Below are 19,358 nucleotides of genomic sequence, written 5' to 3'. Positions count from 1 at the left end.
ATAAAAAATTAATAAAAAACACATGGCATTAGACTAGACCGCTTTCATGCCCTGCTGGATTTATCAGATATGTATTCTTTTCATTTTTTTTATTTTTTACAAAAGTAGTTTTTCTTTCTTATTTTTTATCTGATTTTGTTTGTGCCTATTACAGTGCAGCTGTTCGAGGTGATTGAGACTGATAAGACCCTTTACCTAATCATGGAGTATGCCAGTGGAGGTGGGTGCATCTGCCTTCCTGTCTGTTTCAATAGACCTAGCTACTATGTCTCCGTAATGGCGGATTAGCTTGTGTTTGATTGACAGGGGAGAAAAGTATAAATAAACCAATGGAGATGACTCAAAACCATTACCGAACACAATGGTTGTACAGTACGTACAGTGCGTATTTTACCTTTGGTGTTCTACGAAATTATATTGTAAATGTAGGGGGGGATTTCGGTAATAGGCTTATAGCTAATGACAGGGTTTAGTGGCCAGGGAGAATATTTCTACCAGCTGAAATGTCATTAGGATAAAATCTGGGAGGAAGCAGGCCACAGCCCCACAGTCTCTGTCACTATAACATTAGTGTTAGGCCTTTGATATTAGCTACTGGAAAGATATTAGTTTAACTGTTAATGATGGTTGAAAATACTGCAGATTCAACGAGCACAATATGAGTACATTATGTAACCAGGAAAGGGTTTAAGGAAGATTGAGTGTACAGTATGATGCATTGAAACATATTTTGTCACATACAGTATTTCCCTCATCATGTTGACCACTCTCTTTGTTTTAAGGTGAAGTGTTTGACTACCTCGTATCTCATGGTAGAATGAAGGAGATTGAAGCCAGAGCCAAATTTCGACAGGTATGACGACCACGGTGCCTCGCACACTTGTCTGTCTGTCTGTTTCTCTGGATGTCTAGCTGTCTTTTTAGTCAGTCTGTTTGTCTGGCTTGCTGGCTGGCTTGCTGCTTGCTAAAGCTGTCTGTCTGTGTGTGTATATCAATCTGCCTGTCTGTATGTATGTTTGTGTGTCTGTTTGTCTGTCTGTCTGATTACCTGTCTCTCTGCCCTCTAGATTGTGTCTGCTGTCCACTACTGCCACATGAAGAACATTGTCCACCGAGACTTGAAGGTGAGAATGCTAATTGAATATACACTTAGCAAAAATATAAACGCAACATGCAACTATTTCAGATTTTACAAAGTTACAGTTCATATAAGGAAATCAATCAATTTAAATAAATTCATTCGGCCCTAATCTATGGATTTCACATGACTGGGAATACAGATATGCATCTGTTGGAAACAGATACTTAAAAAAAAAAGTAGGGGCGTGAATCAGAAAACCAGTCACTATCTGGTGTGAACACCATTTGCCTCATGCAGCACATAGTGTTGATCAGGCTGTTGATTGTGGCCTGTGGAATCGTGTAACACTCCTCTTCAATGGCATGTATGAATCTGCTGGATACTGGTGGGAACTGGAACATGCTGTCGTAAACGTCAATCCAGAGCATCCCAAACATGCTCAGTAAGTGACATATCTGGTGAGTATGCAGGCCATGGAATAACTGCGACATTTTCAGCTTCCAGGAATTGTGTACAGATCCTTGCGACATGGGGCCTTGCATTATCATGCTGAAACATGAGGTGATGGCGGCGGATGAATGGCACGACAATGGGCCTCATGATTTCGTCACGGTATCTGTGCATTCAAATTGCCATCGAGAAAATGCAATTGTGTTGTCCGTAGCTTATGCCTGCCCATACCATAAACCCACCGCCACCATGGGGCACTCGGTTCACAGCGTTGACATCAGCAAACCGTTCGCCCACATGACGGCTGCCATCTGCCCTGTACACTTGAAACCGGAATTCATCACTGAAGAGTACATTTCTCCAGTGTGCCACTGGCCATGGAAGGTGAACATTTTGCTGGTTACAACGCTGAACTACAGTCAGGTCAAGACCCTGGTGAGGACGACGTGCACACAGATTAGCTTTCCTGAGATGGTTTCTGACAGTTTGTTCAGAGATTCTTCGGTTGTGCAAGCTCACAGTTTCATCAGCTGTCCGGGTGGCTGGTCTCAGAAGTCCTGGGCTGGCGTGGTTACACACACAATTGGACGTACTGCCAAATTCTTTAAAACAACTTTTATGGTTGGGAAATGAACATGAAATATCTGGCAACAACTCTGGTGGACATTCTTGCAGTCAGCATGCCAATTGCACATTCCCTCAAAACCTGAGACACCTGTGGCATTGTGTTGTGTGACAAAACTTCACATTTTAGGTGGATGGATTATCTTGGCAAATAAGAAATGCTCACTAAAAGGGATGAAAACAAATTTGTGCACAAAATTTGAGAGAAATAAGCTTTTCGTGTGTATGGAACATTTCTGGGATCTTTTATTTCAGTTCATGAAACATGGGACCAACACTTTGCATGTTGCGTTCATATTTTTGTTCTGTGTAAATGATTTGTGATTGTAATCGTCATTATAATCCTAAACATAAAAATTGTGACCTTGCAGTCAGTCATCCTCCTATTTTATAGATGTGAACATTTATGGATGCACAGTACATGTATTTATAGATGTGGAATGGGTAGAGGAAATAGATACGTCTTCTGATTATTATTGGATATTATGTCCCTAAACATAAGCACAGACAGACGCAGTGTGAGTCACTTCTTCTCCCAGTCTTTCCGGACTACTCTATCTATATAAATCCTGGATGACGGCTCTCCTTCTCCATCTCCCCACCTCCATCCCTCCATCCCTCCCCCTCTATCCCTCCGTCCATCTGCTCCATGTAACCCTCTACCCCTCCATCCTTCTTTCCCTCTACTCTCTCTCCGCCCTCTCTTTCCTCCATCCCTTCTCCAGGCTGAGAACCTCCTGCTGGACGCCAACGCCAACATCAAGATCGCCGACTTCGGCTTCAGTAATGAGTTCACGCTGGGCAACAAGCTGGACACGTTCTGTGGCTCCCCGCCCTACGCTGCCCCGGAACTGTTTCAGGGGAAGAAGTACGACGGGCCCGAGGTGGACGTCTGGAGCCTGGGAGTCATACTATACACGCTGGTGTCAGGGTCGCTGCCCTTCGATGGGCAGAACCTCAAGGTGTGTGTGGGGGGGAGGTGAGGCAGTGAGGCGTTGGGTGAGGGGGGGGGGGGTTAGAGGTGGATGTCTGTAGTCTGGGAATCAAACTGTACATTCTGGTCAGCAGCTCGCTGCCCTTCGACCTATGTGGCTGCTAATCCGAACGCTTCATAGGAAATAGTGTTGTAGTGAGTGCAGAGTGTATTGAGTGTACAATTGGTGTCTTATTTCTACTGTACTGTATGTCTGTGTTGGTGTGTGTCGGGGTTGGCCTGTTGTTTGATGTGTGTTTGACTATTTCTGTTTTCTTGTGCTTGACATCAAGTTTGGTGTGTGCTTGACGATGTGTTTTTGGTCTGTGGTTGACAATCCGCGTTTGGTGTGTGTGTTCGGTGAGTGTTTAAAAACGTGTGTGTATGTGTGTGTGTGTTTGTCACTGCCCACAGGAGCTGCGTGAGCGCGTCCTGAGAGGGAAGTATCGCGTGCCCTTCTACATGTCCACCGACTGCGAGGGGATCCTACGCCGGTTCCTGGTGCTCAATCCCACCAAGCGCTGCACCTTAGATGTGAGGAGAACCAACCACACATGCCTGATTCCCACTATAGGACCAACCCAAACCATATTGTGCTGGCTTGGATATTGTCTTTTCACATTGTCCTTTCTTGCATAGTTTTAGCAATTATAATGGATGTGTAACTATGCCAGCCCAGTACAGCTTGGCTCGGTTCGGTTTGGCTCAGTAGTGTAAAAAGGGTATAACATGTCACACACTAATACCCCAACATGTAATAACGCTCCAAACCACTAGGCCAGGACCATACCAGTATCGCAACATTATTTACACAAAGCAGACCAATACACTTTGGTCCTTTAAAAACCTCCTGTATGTTAAATATTGTGTGCTGTAGCTTGGAAAATAAATACATATGTCTCTGGAAGACAACATTCTTTCCAACATTTGGGTGGTTTTCCTTAAGAAGTTCAATCCACTTCGTGTTTTGTTTCCTTGCCACGATACTAACGAGTATTACGATACTGGTATCGCCACCGGCCTTACAAACCACCATAACACACACACACACACACACACATACACACACACACACACACACCAACTTTAGCTACTCTCTAACATGGAATCTTGTTGTGATCTCCACAGCAAGTCATGAAGGACAAGTGGATAAATGCAGGGTATGATGAGGATTCCTTGAAGCCCCATATAGAGCCTGTTGAGGACTACAGTGATGCCGCTCGCATAGGTGAGCCAGCTATGTCCAGGCCAATGCCTTGCTATCCACCATTTCTGCACCAAAGGCAATGTGTACTCTTCCACTTTGGCTCTGGTGGCTTATTTAGCCAGGTCACTTCATGACTTTTGACATTCTTATGAAACACATTTCAGATACAGTATTCTTTCAGTTAATATCTGTTCATGAAATGTTAGCTTAAAATGAACTTGAACTTAAAATGATTTCCAAAATGGCCACCTTCTTTTTCCCCATCTCCCCTTATTTGTGGTCTTCAGAGGTGATGGTGGGGATGGGCTTTACTCCCGAGGAGATCAAGGACGCTCTGCTCAACCAGAAGTACAACGAGGTCACCGCTACCTACCTATTGCTGGGCCTCAAGAATGAGGTGAGCAGTCTGGGCCTGGCCTCCAGAGTGCAGCACAAGATATCAATGTGCTATTACACAGAAAAACACTGCAGCCCTAGTAATCAGTATGTATACTGGATTTAGGTAAGAATATGTATTTTTGTAAGAACATACTAAAATGCTTATTTGATTAAGAATTATGTAGACAAACAAAAGAGGTATTTTGATATTTATATAGGCGTATTATGTGAATGTAAAACAACATATCGGTACACGGAAAGCCACAGTGCTCTCGGTGGCTCCACATTTAGTCCATGCAGCTAGTTAACACCCGTGCTGTGGTTGTCTTGGTAACAGGATGGTGGCGAGTCTCGTTCGGCCAGTACCCTGTCCCTGGCACGGGTCCGGCCCAGCCCCATCACCAACGGGACCAACAAGCACTCCTTGGCCACTGCAGGCTCCTCTTCCTCCTCTTCATCCTCCTCACACAGCAAGACCCAGCGTAGCGCTTCCACCTATCACAGGCAGCGGCGGCACAGTGACTTCTGTGAGTGTTCAACTGTGCATTCCGCTGCACCTGCTACTGTACCCTCTTGTTTACTTTCTACTGTAGATTATACTGTACCTTCCCTCCCCATCTCATATACCCCCCTCACAAACACAGAAATCCGAATTCCGCTAATGGTGTAGCGGACATTGTTTAGGTGCCGGAGCGCAATACAAATGTAAATAACATCATCATTTCTCAAAGTTTCTACCAACAGATAGCCTATTGAATATCATTGTATAAAATGCATCCTCCAATTGCAACATCTGACCACATATTGTAACAAGAAAATGTTATATTTTTAATACCCTCAAACACCAAGTTAGGCATACCTCATTTCAAAATAGGCCATCATCACTGTCAATCGTGAATGATAATTCTTCACGTTATACGGTCAAATGTCCAAACGGCATCTGCATGCCAATTATTTGATGTCAATCAGTTTAATGGGAATATGCATTTAGTTCTTCTTGAATTACCGTGAGCATATTAGAGCAGATGGTGTTAAACTATGTAGACTTCCTGTATTTAGTTTCAATCAAAGCACATTTTGTCTAGTGACACACGCTGTGTCACTAGACTGTTTGTCTAGTGACACACGCCGCATACGATTTTTTTATTGACTATTCTGCTATCCAATCATAAAATCTCATAAGAATGAGGTGTTGTTTTTGGTGTAAGAGCAACGTTATAGTATTCATTTATATTTGGTTCTGTTATGTAGAATACCAATTCATCATTATGTGATCTTCCAAGACATCATATTGAGCTTTGATCTAACTTTACTAAACTATCACCATTGTGAGAAGTGGCAGAGTGGTCGCTCAGGTGCGCTGCAGCTGCACTACACTCCTGCTCCCGCTGTTAATTGAGTTAATTGAAGCGCACCTACTGTACCCTATTCTTTTGCAGCACTCAAAATTTGGTGATGCAGAAATGAGAAACCAAATGTGGCTTTTTTTATGAAAATCTGGGAATATGTGGCCAAGGAAACATTTCTGGTTAGTCTCTGGGAATGTTAATCAGTTACGAAGGGAGACTTTTAAAATGTGGTTGAGTGAATTAGTAAATATGTTGAATGAACAGCTAATGAGTATGGAGTGCCTCACACGTTTGACGAAATGACCTTATCTTTCAGTCTAATACGGCTATTTACTTAGACAGAATCACACTTTTGTAAGTAGTTAGGCCTAACTGTCCTCTCCAAGATTAGCTGGAATTTTGTTGAAAGAATTTGAGAAATGTGATTGGTTGAAATCTTGTTTTGCGCTGCGCAGAATATTAGATCTCAACAACGATTGGAGAAGTGTTTAACATCACCAGTACCACATTCTTATGATACATATATTTTAAGCTCAACATGATTTCGTGACTACAAGAGACAGGTTGGAATTGCAGTCACATTGAGCTTAAAATATATGTATCATAAGAATATTGAATAATGGCGTCGGTGGAGATGGCTGCCGATTTACGGCGTCCTAACCAATTGTGCTATTGTGTGTGTTTTGCGTTATTTGTAACTTATTTTGTACATAATGTTTCTGCCACCGTCTTTTATGACCGAAAAGAGCTTCTGGATATCAGGACAGCGATGACTCACCTTGAACTGGACAAGTATTTTTTCTTTAACGAGTCGGACGCGTAGGATTTACTTCAGACACCCGACAAGGCCCACATCCCCGTCATTCACATGAAGAAGAGACAGAGATATTGGGGACGTAGGTCATGGTGCCTTGTAAGGAGCCGATGGCGTGGAGACTCTCACACGTTTGACAAAATGACCTTATCCTTCAGTCTAATACGGCTATTTACTTACATTTGTAGCACTTCATCAAACTGGACCATGTTAGCCCCTATATGGTCCAAGCACACCAAGACAGTCGTGAAGAGGGAAAATCTGAAAAGATTTGGCATGGATCCTCAGATCCTCAAAAAGTTGTACAGCTGCACCATCGAGAGCATCCTAACTGGTTGCATCACTATCTGGTATGGCAACTAATCAGCCTCTGACCTCAAGGCCCTACAGAGGGTAGTGCATATGGCCCATTACATCACTGGGGCCAAGCTTCCTGCCATCCAGGACCTCTATACCAGGCAGTGTCAGAGGAAGGCCCTAAAAATTGTTAAAGACTCCAGCCACCCTAGTCATAGACTGTTCTCTCTGCTGCCGCACGGGAAGCGGTACCGGAGCACCAAGTCTAGATCCAAAAGAATTCTTAACTTCTACCCCCAAGCCATAAGACCCTTGAACTGATATTTTTTTATTTAACTAGGCAAGTTAGTTAAGAACAAATTCTTATTTTCAATAACTGCCTTGTTCAGGGGCAGAATGACTTGTCAGCTCGGGGATTGGATCTTAAAACCTTTCGGTTAGTAGGCCAAAACTCTAACCACTAGGCTACCTGCCACCCTAATCAAAAGGCTACCCAGACTATTTGCATTGTCCCCCCACCCCCTCTGTTACGCTGCTGCAACTCTCTGTTTATTATCTATGCATAGTCATAGTGTACCTACATGTACATACAGTTGAAGTCAGAAATGTACATACACTTAGGTTGGAGTCATTAAAACTCATTTTACAACCACTACACAAATTTCTTGTTAACAAACTATAGTTTTTGCAAGTCGATTAGGACATCTACTTCGTGCATGACACAAGTAATTTTTCCAACAATTGTTTACAGACAGATTATTTCACTTATCACAATTCCAGTGGGTCAGAGGTTTACACACACTAAGTTGACAGTGCCTTTAAACAGCTTTGAAAATTACAGAAAACAAGGTTAAGCTTCTGATAGGCTAATTGACATCATTTTAGTCAATTGGAGGTGTACCTGTGGATGTATTTCAAGGCCTACCTTCAAACTCAGTGCCTCTTTGCTTGACATCATGGGAAAATCAAAAGAACTCAGCCAAGAAAGAAATTGTAGACCTCCACAAGTCTGGTTCATCCTTGGGAGCAATTTCCAAATGCCTGACGGTACCACGTTCATCTGTACAAACAATAGCACACAAGTATAAACACCATGGGCCCACTCAGCCGTCATACCGCTCAGGAAGGAGTTCTGTCTTCTAGAGATGAACAGATTTTGTGTGCGAAAAGTGAAAATCAATCCAGGAACAACAGCAAAGGACCTTGTGAAGATGCTGGAGGAAACAGGTACAAAAGTATCTATATCCACAGTAAAACGAGTCCTATATCGACATGAACTGAAAGGCTGCTCAGCAAGGAAGAAGCCACTGCTCCAAAACTGACATAAAAAAGCCAGACTACGGTTTACAACTGCACATGGGGACAAAGATCATACTTTTTGGAGAAATGTCCTCTGGTCTGATGAAACAAAAATAGAACTGTTTGGCCATAATGACCATCGTTCTGTTTGGAGGAAAAAGGGGAGGCTTGCAAGCCGAAGAACACCATCCCAACCGTGAAGCACGGGGGTGGCAGCATCATGTTGTGGGGGTACTTTGCTGCAGGAGGGACTGGTGCACTTCACAAAATAGATGGCATCATGAGGAGGTGAAATTATGTGGATATATTGAAGCAACATCTCAAGACATCAGTCAGGAAGTTAAAGCTTGGTCGCAAATGGGTCTTCCAAATGGACCCAAGCATACTTCCAAAGTCAAGGTATTGGAGTGGCCATCACAAAGCCCTGACCTCAAACCTATAGAAAATGTGTGGGCAGAACTGAAAAAGCGTGTGCGAGCAAGGAGGCCTACAAACATGACTCGGTTATACCAGCTCTGTCCGGAGGAATGGGCCAAAATTCACCCAACATATTGTGGGAAGCTTGTGGAAGGCTACCCAAAAGGTTTGACCCAAGTAAAACAATTTAAAAGCAACGCTACCAAATACTAATTGAGTGAATGTCAACTTCTGACCCACTGGGAATGTGATGAAAGAAATAAAAGCTGAAATAAATCATTATCTCTACTATTATTCTGACATATCACATTCTTAAAATAAAGTGGGGATCCTAACTGACCTAAGACAGGGAATTTTTACTAGGATTAAATGTCAGGAATTGTGAAAAACTGAGTTTAAATGTATTTGGCTAAGGTGTATGTAAACTTCCGACTTCAACCATATTACCTCAATTAACCTGTTAACCTATTACCTCAATTACCTCGACTAACCTGTGCCCCCGCACATTGACTTTTTACTGGTACCCCCTGTATATAGCCTCGCTACTGTTATTTTACTGCTACTCTTTAATTATTTTTTATTTTTGGCTTATCTATTTTTGACTTAATACTTATTTTTCTTAAAATTGCATTGTTGGTTAGGGGCTTGTAAGTAAGAAAGTAAGCAAGCATTTAACTGTTCTACCTTATATTCAGAGCATGAATGAGAAAAGAAATGTCTGACTTACATATGGGACAAAAAAAATGTGGTGTTTGAATTTCTAAAATGCGGGACTGTTTTGTTTGGTTACGGGACAAAATGTGGGACTGTCCTGCACAATCCGGGACATGTGGTCATCCTACCCATATCCTCAGCTCCTGTCCTGTCCACTGACTAAGTGTCTGTGAGTGTGTGCATGTGTGTGTATCTGTCTGTCTGCCAGTGTTAACATGTGTGTTCCCTCCTCAGGCGGGCCCTCCATGCCGGTCATGCACCCCAAGAGAAGCCCCACCAGCACAGGTGACCGGGAGCTGCGGGAGGGGCGCATGCCCCCGCGTAAGGCCAGCTGCAGCGTGATGGGCAGTCGCTCGCTGCCACCCTCCAGTCCCATGGTCAGCAGTGCCAATAACCCCAACAAGTCAGAGATCCCGGACCGCCGAAAGGAGATGACTGCCACCACGGTGAGAAACAGTGAGGTAGGATGGGTGGGTTGGGTGGTGGGGGGGTTATAGGGCTGCATTTGAAATGGCACCTTATTCCATAAGTAGTGCATTACTATACAGATTACAATACCATTTCGGACGCGCCCTGGGAAAGATATGCGTTTTAAATGGCTTCCTATTCCCTAAGTAGTGCACTACTACACAGGAAATAGGGTACCATTTTGGAACACAACTCGTCTACAGAAGGCCAGTTTTATTGTTTCTTTAATCAGGACAACAGTTTTCAGCTGTGTTAACATAATTGCAAAAGGGTTTTCTAATGATCAACTAGCCTTTTAAAATGATAAACTTGGATTAGCTAACACAACGTGCCATTGGAACACAGGAGTGATGGTTGCTGATAATGGGCCTCTGTACGCCTATGTAGATATTCCATAAAAAATCTGCCGTTTCCAGCTACAATAGTAATTTACAACATTAACAATGTCTACACTGTATTTCTGATCAATTTGATGTTATTTTAATGGACAGAAAATGTGCTTTTCTTTCAAAAACAAGGACATTTCTAAGTGACCCCAAACATTTGAACGGTAGTGTATATCAATAGCAATTACACCCGCATAAGCAAGCAATGGCATTAAGAATCTTTGAAGAACACTGAGTGGGGTCCATTTGTTGTTGCTGGCTCTGGTTGAGATTTCACTTTGCAGAAATATGCAATCCGCAATAAACTCTGCTTCCACTGGTTAAATTTTGGATAAATCCAACAGGTCGTCAGTTGCTTGTGGCCAGAGTAACGGAGGTGCAGGTGCTTGTTGTGATGTTAATCTCGTGCTGTTGGTGCTAGGCTCTGGCTCGCCTCGATCTTGTTGGTCAGCAGGCAGCGTAGGGGATGGGCGAATATTCCATTTGATGCTAGGCTCCTCAACCTCCGTGGTCGGGCCAGCAGGCTGTTCAGTGAGCTAGGGATCGCTCTCGACATGGTGGTCCTCAGTGTTTTGCTCTTGGCAGTGCCCAGCCAATAGCCAGCTATAATTATCCAGCTTGTCGCTACCAAAACTTAACAAAACTAGGAAATACTAGCTAGACTAGTATTAGCTGTAGCTGTCTGCAAAAGTGAACTTTTTTTCCCTCTGTGTGAGAAAAAAACAGTCAATTTGACCCCGCCCTGGTTGGGATGCAATGACATTCCTAAACAAGGTAATGAAGGCATACCTTATGAAATTGCATGGCTAGGTGCCCAATCAGAATGCATTGGATTTGAACTACCACATGTTACATTATTACATCCCCCCTCCTCAGATCTTGAGCGCTGACCCGGCATATAGCCTCTGGCAAGCCCGGCAGCGCTACACTGGCAAAACCAACCAATTTGTTATGTTTATGGGGTAACAAAATTGTATGGGCACCAAATTATTTTTCCGGCTTTGCCACCCCGTAGAGCTGGCCCATGTAGTAGCCTACTCCGCATCGGATGCGCTTAGAAATATTGTATTGCATGCAGTTATTGTATTGCACGCATTTACTCAAATGCTTGCAGTTAAACAACCAATAATACTGCGGGACTCTGATTGTTCAAGTTTGTTTATTTGTCATATACACATGATGTACATGGAGTACACAGTGCAATGAAATGCTCTCTTGCAGGCTCATCTCTCAACAGTACAACAACAATATAGAAAGTCAATGGGTAAAGAAGGGTAATAAAAATACTAAATATATATAAAATAAAACTCAATGAGATAAAATAGAATAATAATTTTTGCAAGAATGTCCCTGTCCCAGGTTGTAGTCCCCACATGTTTCAAGACAACCACCATCATACTCCTCTTTGGTAGTATGATGTGACAACTGATATCTATGGTAACGTCTGATATGATCATTTGCCCTCTTACTTTCCCAGAACAACATCCCGGGAAGTGCCATGACCCGGCGGAACACATATGTCTGCACGGACCGCTCCAGCACCGACAGACACTCACTGCTGCAGAATGGCAAGGAGAACAGGTGAAGGACATGAAGGGACAAGTGAAGGAGAGCGAGAGCGAGAGAGGGAGAGAGAGAGAGAGAGACTCCCAAATATATCCCCACTTGTCCCCTGATGATGATTAAGATTAAGAGATTAAGATTAAGATCAATTTATTGGTGAATTGAACACAAGGTCGAAATTTGACTTCTGCTTTTAAAGGAGAAGTTTTAGTTTTTACAACCAAATATATATTTTCTATGTAAAGTACCAGTCAAAAGTTTGGACATACCTACTCATTCAAATCTAAATATATTTTAGATTTTAGATTCTTCAAGTATCCACCCTTTGCTTTGCATTTCTATTTGTATTCATTATGGATCCGCATTAGATGCTGCCAAAGCAGCAGCTACTCTTCTTGGGCTCCAGCCAAATTAAGGCAGTTTATACCATTTTAAAACATTACAATACATTCACAGATTTCACAACACATTGTGTGCCCTCAGGCCCCTACTCCACCACTACCACATACAGTGGGGAGAACAAGTATTTGATACACTGCCGATTTTGAAGGTTTTCCTCTTAAAAAGCATGTAGATGTCTTTAATTTTTATCACACTTCAACTGTGAGAGACGGAATCTAAAAAAAAATCCTGAAAATCACATTGTATGATTTTTAAGTAATTAATTTGCATTTTATTGCATGACATAAGTATTTGATACAGCAGAAAAGCAGAACTTAATATTTGGTACAGAAACCTTTGTTTGCAATTACAGAGATCATACGTTTCCTGTAGTTCTTGTCCAGGTTTGCACATACTGCAGCAGGGATTTTGGCCCACTCCTCCATACAGACCGTGTCCAGATCCTTCAGGTTTCGGGGCTGTCGCTGGGAAATACGGACTTTCAGCTCCCTCCAAATATTTTCTATTGGGTTCAGGTCTGGAGACTGGCTAGGCCACTCCAGGACCTTGAGATGCTTCTTACTGAGCCACTCCTTAGTTGCCCTGGCTGTGTGTTTCGGGTCGTTGTCATGCTGGAAGACCCAGCCACGACGGATCTTCAATGCTGTTACTGAGGGAAGGAGGTTGTTGGCCAAGATCTCGCGATACATGGCCCCATCCATCCTCCTCTCAATACGGTGCAGTCGTCCTGTCCCCTTTGCAGAAAGCATCCCCAAAGAATAATGTTTCCGCCTCCATGCTTCACGGTTGGTATGGTGTTCTTGGGGTTGTACTCATCCTTCTTCTTCCTCCAAACACGGCAGGTGGAATTTAGACCAAAAAGCTCTATTTTTGTCTCATCAGACCACATGACCTTCTCCCATTCCTCCTCTGGATCATCCAGATGGTCATTGGCAAACTTCAGACGAGCCTGGACATGCACTGGCTTGAGCAGGGGGACCTTGCGTGCGCTGCACGATTTTAATCCATGACGGCGTAGTGTGTTACTAATGGTTTTCTTTGAGACTGTGGTCCCAGCTCTCTTCAGGTCATTGACCAGGTCCTGCCGTGTAGTTCTGGGCTGATCCCTCACCTTCCTCATGATCATTGATTCCCCACGAGGTGAGATCTTGCATGGAGCCCCAGACCGAGGTTGATTGACCGTAATCTTGAACTTCTTCCATGTTCTAATAATTGCGCCAACAGTTGTTGCCTTCTCACCAAGCTGCTTGCCTATTGTCCTGTAGCCCATCCCAGCCTTGCGCAGGTCTACAATTTTATCCCTGATGCCGCTGGTCTTGGACATTGTGGAGAGGTTGGAGTCTGTTTGATTGAATGTGTGGACAGGTGTCTTTTATACAGGTAACAAGTTCATACAGGTGCAGTTAATACAGGTAATGAGTGGAGAACAGAAGGGCTTCTTAAAGAAAAACTAACAGGTCTGTGAGAGCCGGAATTCTTACTGGTTGGTAGGTGATCAAATACTTGTGTCATGCAATAAAATGCAAATTAATTACTTAAAAATCATACAATGTGATTTTCTGGATTTTTGTTTTAGATTCCATCTCCCACAGTTGAAGTGTACCTATGATAAAAAATTACAGACCTCTACATGCTTTGTATGTAGGAAAACCTGCAAAATCAGCAGTGTATCAAATACTTGTTCTCCCCACTGTATGTACGTGTGTGTGTGTGTGTGTGTGTGTGTGTGTGTGTGTGTGTGTGTGTGTGTGTGTGTGTGTGTGTGTGTGTGTAAAATCAATTTAGTCTCAAATAAATAATGAAACATGTCCAATTTAGTTTAAATAATGCAAAAACACAGTGTTGGAGAAGAAAGTAAAAGTGCAATATGTGCCATGTAAAAAGCTAACGTTTAAGTTCCTTGCTCAGAACATGAGAACATATGAAAACTGGTGGTTCCTTTTAACATGAGTCTTCAATATTCCCAGTTAAGAAGATTTAGGTTGTAGTTATTATAGGACTATTTCTCTCTATACCATTTGTATTTCATATACCTTTGACTATTGGATGTTCTTATAGGCACTATAGTATTGCCAGCCTAATCTCGAGAGTTGATAGGCTTGAAGTTATAAACAGCGCAATGCTTAAAGCACAGCGAAGAGCTGCTGGCAAATGCAGGAAAGTGCTGTTTGAATGAATGCTTACGAGCCTGCTGCTGCCTGCCACCGCTCAGTCAGACTGCTTTATCAAATATCACATCATAGACTTAATTATAATATATTAACAGGCCTACAAGCCCTCAGTCCAGCCCCTCTCAGCCTATTGCTCTCAGCCTGACAGTCTGAGCACTGATGGGAGGCAGGGTAGCCTAGTGTTGTACTAGTAACCGAAAGGTTGCAAGTTCAAATCCCCGAGCTGACAAGGTGCAAATCTGTCGTTCTGCCCCTGAACAGGCAGTTAACCCACTGTTCCTAGGCCATCATTGAAAATAAGAATTTGTTCTTAACTGACTTGCCTAGTTAAATTAAGGTCAAATAAAAAAAAAATGGAGGGATTGTGCATTCCTAGTGTAACTCGGGCAGTTGTTGTTGCCATCCTGTACCTGTCCCGCAGGTGTGATGTTTGGATGTACCGATCCTGTGCAGGTGTTGTTACTGCCACTGTGAGGACGTTCAGCTGTCCCTTCTGTCTCCCTTTAGCGCTGTCTTAGGCGTCTCACAGTACTGACATTGCAATTTATTGCCCTAGAAACATCTGCAGTCCTCATGCCTCCTTGCAGCATGCCTAAGGCACGTTCACGCAGATGAGCAGGGTCCCTGGGCATCTTTCTTTTGGTGTTTTTCAGAGTCAGTAGAAAGGCCTCTTTAGTGTCCTAAGACCTTAATTGCCTACCGTCTGTAAGCTGTTTTTTTGCTTAGTTTATGACCTCTTATACACTATATTAGGCCCAGCCTTTGGAACTTTGGTTTTCCTAGATATGGTTGTTATGTTGTGATCACTACATCATATGGATTTGGATACTGCTTTAAAACAAATATCTGCAGCGTTTGTAAAGATGTCAAATCAAATCAAATCAAATGTTATTTGTCACATTCACATGGTTAGCAGATGTTAATGCGAGTGTAGCGAAATGCTTGTGCTTCTAGTTCCGACAATGCAGTAATAACCAACGAGTAATCTAACTAACTAATTCCAAAACTACTACCTTATACACACAAGTGTAAAGGGATAAAGAATATGTACATAGAGATATATGAATGAGTGATGGTACAGAGCGGCATAGGCAAGATGCAGTAGATGGTATCGAGTACAGTATATACATATGAGATGAGTATGTAAACAAAGTGGCATAGTTTAAAGTGGCTAGTGATACCTGTATTACATAAAGATGCAGTAGATGATATAGAGTACAGTATATACGTATACATATGAGATAAATAATGTAGGGTATGTAAACATTATATTAAGTAGCATTGTTTAAAGTGGTTAGCGATATATTTTACATCAATTCCCATTATTAAAGTGGCTGGAGTTGAGTCAGTGTGTTGGCAGCAGCCACTCAATGTTAGTGGTGGCTGTTTAACAGTCTGATGGCCTTGAGATAGAAGCTGTTTTTCAGTCTCTCGGTCCCAGCTTTGATGCACCTGTACTGACCTCGCCTTCTGGATGATAGCGGGGTTAACAGGCAGTGGCTCGGGTGGTTGTTGTCCTTGACGATCTTTATGGCCTTCCTGTGACATTGGGTGGTGTAGGTGTCCTGGAGGGCAGGTAGTTTGCCCCCGGTGATGCGTTGTGCAGACCTCACAATCCTCTGGAGAGCCTTACGGTTGTGGGCGGAGCAGTTGCCGTACCAGGCGGTGATACAGCCCGACAGGATGCTCTCGATTGTGCATCTGTAGATGTTTGTGAGTGATTTTGGTGACAAGCCGAATTTCTTCAGCCTCCTGAGGTTGAAGAGGCGCTGCTGCGCCTTCTTCACGATGCTGTCTGTGTGGGTGGACCAATTCAGTTTGTCTGTGATGTGTACGCCGAGGAACTTAAAACTTACTACCCTCTCCACTACTGTTCCATCAATGTGGATAGGGGGGTGTTCCCTCTGCTGTTTTCTGAAGTCCACAATCATTTCCTTAGTTTTGTTGACGTTGAGTGTGAGGTTATTTTCCTGACACCACACTCCGAGGGCCCTCACCTCCTCCCTGTAGGCCGTCTCGTCGTTGTTGGTAATCAAGCCTACCACTGTTGTGTCATCCGCAAACTTGATGATTGAGTTGGAGGCGTGCTTGGCCACGCAGTCGTGGGTGAACAGGGAGTACAGGAGAGGGCTCAGAACGCACCCTTGTGGGGCCCCAGTGTTGAAGATCAGCGGGGTGGAGATGTTGTTACCTACCCTCACCACCTGGGGGCGGCCCATCAAGAAGTACCGTACCCAGTTGCACAGGGCGGGGTCGAGACCCGGGTTTCGAGCTTGATGATGAGTTTGGAGGGTACTATGGTGTTAAATGCTGAGCTGTAGTCGATGAACAGCATTCTCACATAGGTATTCCTCTTGTCCAGATGGGTTAGAGCAGTGTGCAGTGTGGTTGAGATTGCATCGTCTGTGGACCTATTTGGGCGGTAAGCAAATTGGAGTGGGTCTTGGGTGTCAGGTAGGGTGGAGGTGATATGGTCCTTGACTAGTCTCTCAAAGCACTTCATGATGACGGAGGTGAGTGCTACGGGGCGGTAGTCGTTTAGCTCAGTTACCTTAGCTTTCTTGGGAACAGGAACAATGGTGGCCCTCTTGAAGCATGTGGGAACAGCAGACTGGGATAGGGATTGATTGAATATATCCGTAAACACACCAGCCAGCTGGTCTGCGCATGCTCTGAGGGCGCGGCTGGGGATGCCGTCTGGGCCTGCAGCCTTGCGAGGGTTAACACGTTTAAATGTTTTACTCACCTCGGCTGCAGTGAAGGAGAGTCCGCATGTTTTGGTTGCGGGCCGTGTCAGTGGCACTGTATTGTCCTCAAAGCGGGCAAAAAAGTTATTTAGTCTGCCTTGGAGCAAGACATCCTGGTCCGTGACTGGCCTGGTTTTCTTTTTGTAATCCGTGATTGACTGTAGACCCTGCCACATACCTCTTGTGTCTGAGCCATTGAATTGCGATTCTACTTTGTCTCTATACTGACGCTTAGCTTGTTTCATTGCCGTGCGGAGGGAATAGCTACACTGTTTGTATTCGGTCATGTTTCCGGTCACCTTGCCCTGATTAAAAGCAGTGGTTCGCACTTTCAGTTTCACGCGAATGCTGCCATCAATCCACGGTTTCTGGTTTGGGAATGTTTTAATCGTTGCTATGCGAACGACATCTTCAACGCACGTTTTAATGAACTCGCTCACCGAATCAGCGTATTCGTCAATGTTGTTGTTTGACGCAATACGAAACATATTCCAGTCCACGTGATGGAAGCAGTCTTGGAGCGTGGAATCAGATTGGTCGGACCAGCGTTGAACAGACCTCAGCGCGGGAGCTTCTTATTTTAGCTTCTGTCTGTAGGCAGGGAGCAATAAAATGGAGTCGTGGTCAGCTTTTCCGAAAGGAGAGTGGGGGAGGGCCTTATATGCGTCGCGGAAGTTAGAATAGCAATGATCCAAGGTTTTGCCAGCCCTGGTTGCGCAATCGATATGCTGATACAATTTAGGGAGTCTTGTTTTCAGATTAACCTTGTTAAAATCCCCAGCTACAATGAATGCAGCCTCAGGATATGTGGATTCCAGTTTGCAAAGAATCAAATAAAGTTAGTTCAGAGCCATCGATGTGTCTGCTTGGGGGGGAATATATACGGCTGTGATTATAATCGAAGAGAATTCCCTTGGTAGATAATGCGGTCGACTTTTGATTGTGAGGAATTCTAAATCAGGTGTACAGAAGGACTTGAGTTCCTGTATGTTGTTGTGACCACACCACGTCTCGTTAACCATAAAGCATACGCCCCCGCCCCTCTTCTTACCAGAAAGATGTTTGTTTCTGTCGGCGCGATGCGTGGAGAAACCAGCTGGCTGCACCGACTCCAGATGTGATCAATCCATGTTGATGATTTAATTCCTGTGCTGTTTTTAAATACCCTGGTAGGTTGACTGACAACCTGATCCAGGTTGCAGGCACTGGTTACAGTTTGAAGTTTTTTCCTGAGTGGGCAGCTTGATGATAGCCAGTCAATGTTTAAATCACCCAGAAAATGTACTTCTCTGTTGATTTTACATACATTATCAAGCATTTCACACATATTATCCAGATACTGACTGTTAGCACTTGGTGGTCTATAACAGCTTCCCACAAGAATGGGCTTTAGGTGAGGCAGATGAACCTGTAGCCATATTACTTCAACAGTATTTAACATTAGATTTTTATCTAAGCTTTACAGGAATGTGGTTCTGAATATAGACCGCAACACCGCCTCCGTTGGCATTTCTGTCTTTTCGAGTATCTTCTGTTTCCAGAAGTTGTCAAAGTTATCAATAAAAGTGACTCCAGCAGAGCTACAGTAGTATTGTAGCCATATGTGTAATGACAGCAGTCTGCTGAATCTTTCACATGGCTCAACAATGGTACTGGACCTGAAATTGTCTGTTTTTTGGAGTCTTTTAATGCTAAAATCAGTTCTTTAAAATCAATTTTCAAATGTTCCGAGCTAGCCCTCCTGATGTCGTTTGACCCCAAATGGACTATGACAGTGTCAGCTCCTAGCATCTGTGGTAGAACAGTCGGAAGCAGCCTTGTTATGTCCTGTACTCTTGCTCCTGGAGAGCATGGGGTTTTTGCCTTGGGGACCGAGATGTTTCTCACCATAGAGCTGCCTTTGATGACAGCTGGTGATGGTGAATGGGCCGGTCGCTCAGGCAGCCTCACAGTCTGGTTCGAGGATCTGCTTTGAGGATCTGAACCAGAGATAGAAGTCACCGGAGAGGGAGACAGAG

At 43.7% G+C, this 19,358-nt stretch overlaps 1 protein-coding gene across 6 annotated transcripts in view; it reads left to right on the top strand.

Annotated features, from left to right (window-relative positions):
- mark4a (MAP/microtubule affinity-regulating kinase 4a) overlaps positions 1–19,358 on the top strand; it is a 59,130-nt gene that overhangs the window by 23,714 nt on the left and 16,058 nt on the right. For 4 of the 6 annotated variants that reach the window (XM_031807565.1, XM_031807563.1, XM_031807567.1 and 1 more), the window contains exons 5-14: positions 155–220; positions 783–853; positions 1,068–1,124; positions 2,881–3,117; positions 3,543–3,662; positions 4,257–4,356; positions 4,623–4,732; positions 5,051–5,240; positions 9,838–10,064; positions 11,935–12,038. In XM_031807565.1, coding sequence (XP_031663425.1) covers positions 155–220; positions 783–853; positions 1,068–1,124; positions 2,881–3,117; positions 3,543–3,662; positions 4,257–4,356; positions 4,623–4,732; positions 5,051–5,240; positions 9,838–10,064; positions 11,935–12,038 — 1,282 coding nt within the window. The remainder of the gene's footprint in view (positions 1–154; positions 221–782; positions 854–1,067; positions 1,125–2,880; positions 3,118–3,542; positions 3,663–4,256; positions 4,357–4,622; positions 4,733–5,050; positions 5,241–9,837; positions 10,065–11,934; positions 12,039–19,358) is intronic. The other 2 variants (XM_031807564.1, XM_031807568.1) reach the window with 1 other exon arrangement.

The sequence above is a fragment of the Oncorhynchus kisutch genome, linkage group LG28 (assembly GCF_002021735.2).
Source record: "Oncorhynchus kisutch isolate 150728-3 linkage group LG28, Okis_V2, whole genome shotgun sequence".
Taxonomy (NCBI): Eukaryota; Metazoa; Chordata; class Actinopteri; order Salmoniformes; family Salmonidae; genus Oncorhynchus; species Oncorhynchus kisutch.
Note: the sequence above shows the minus strand (reverse complement) of the source record. Positions and strands in the feature narration are given on the sequence as shown.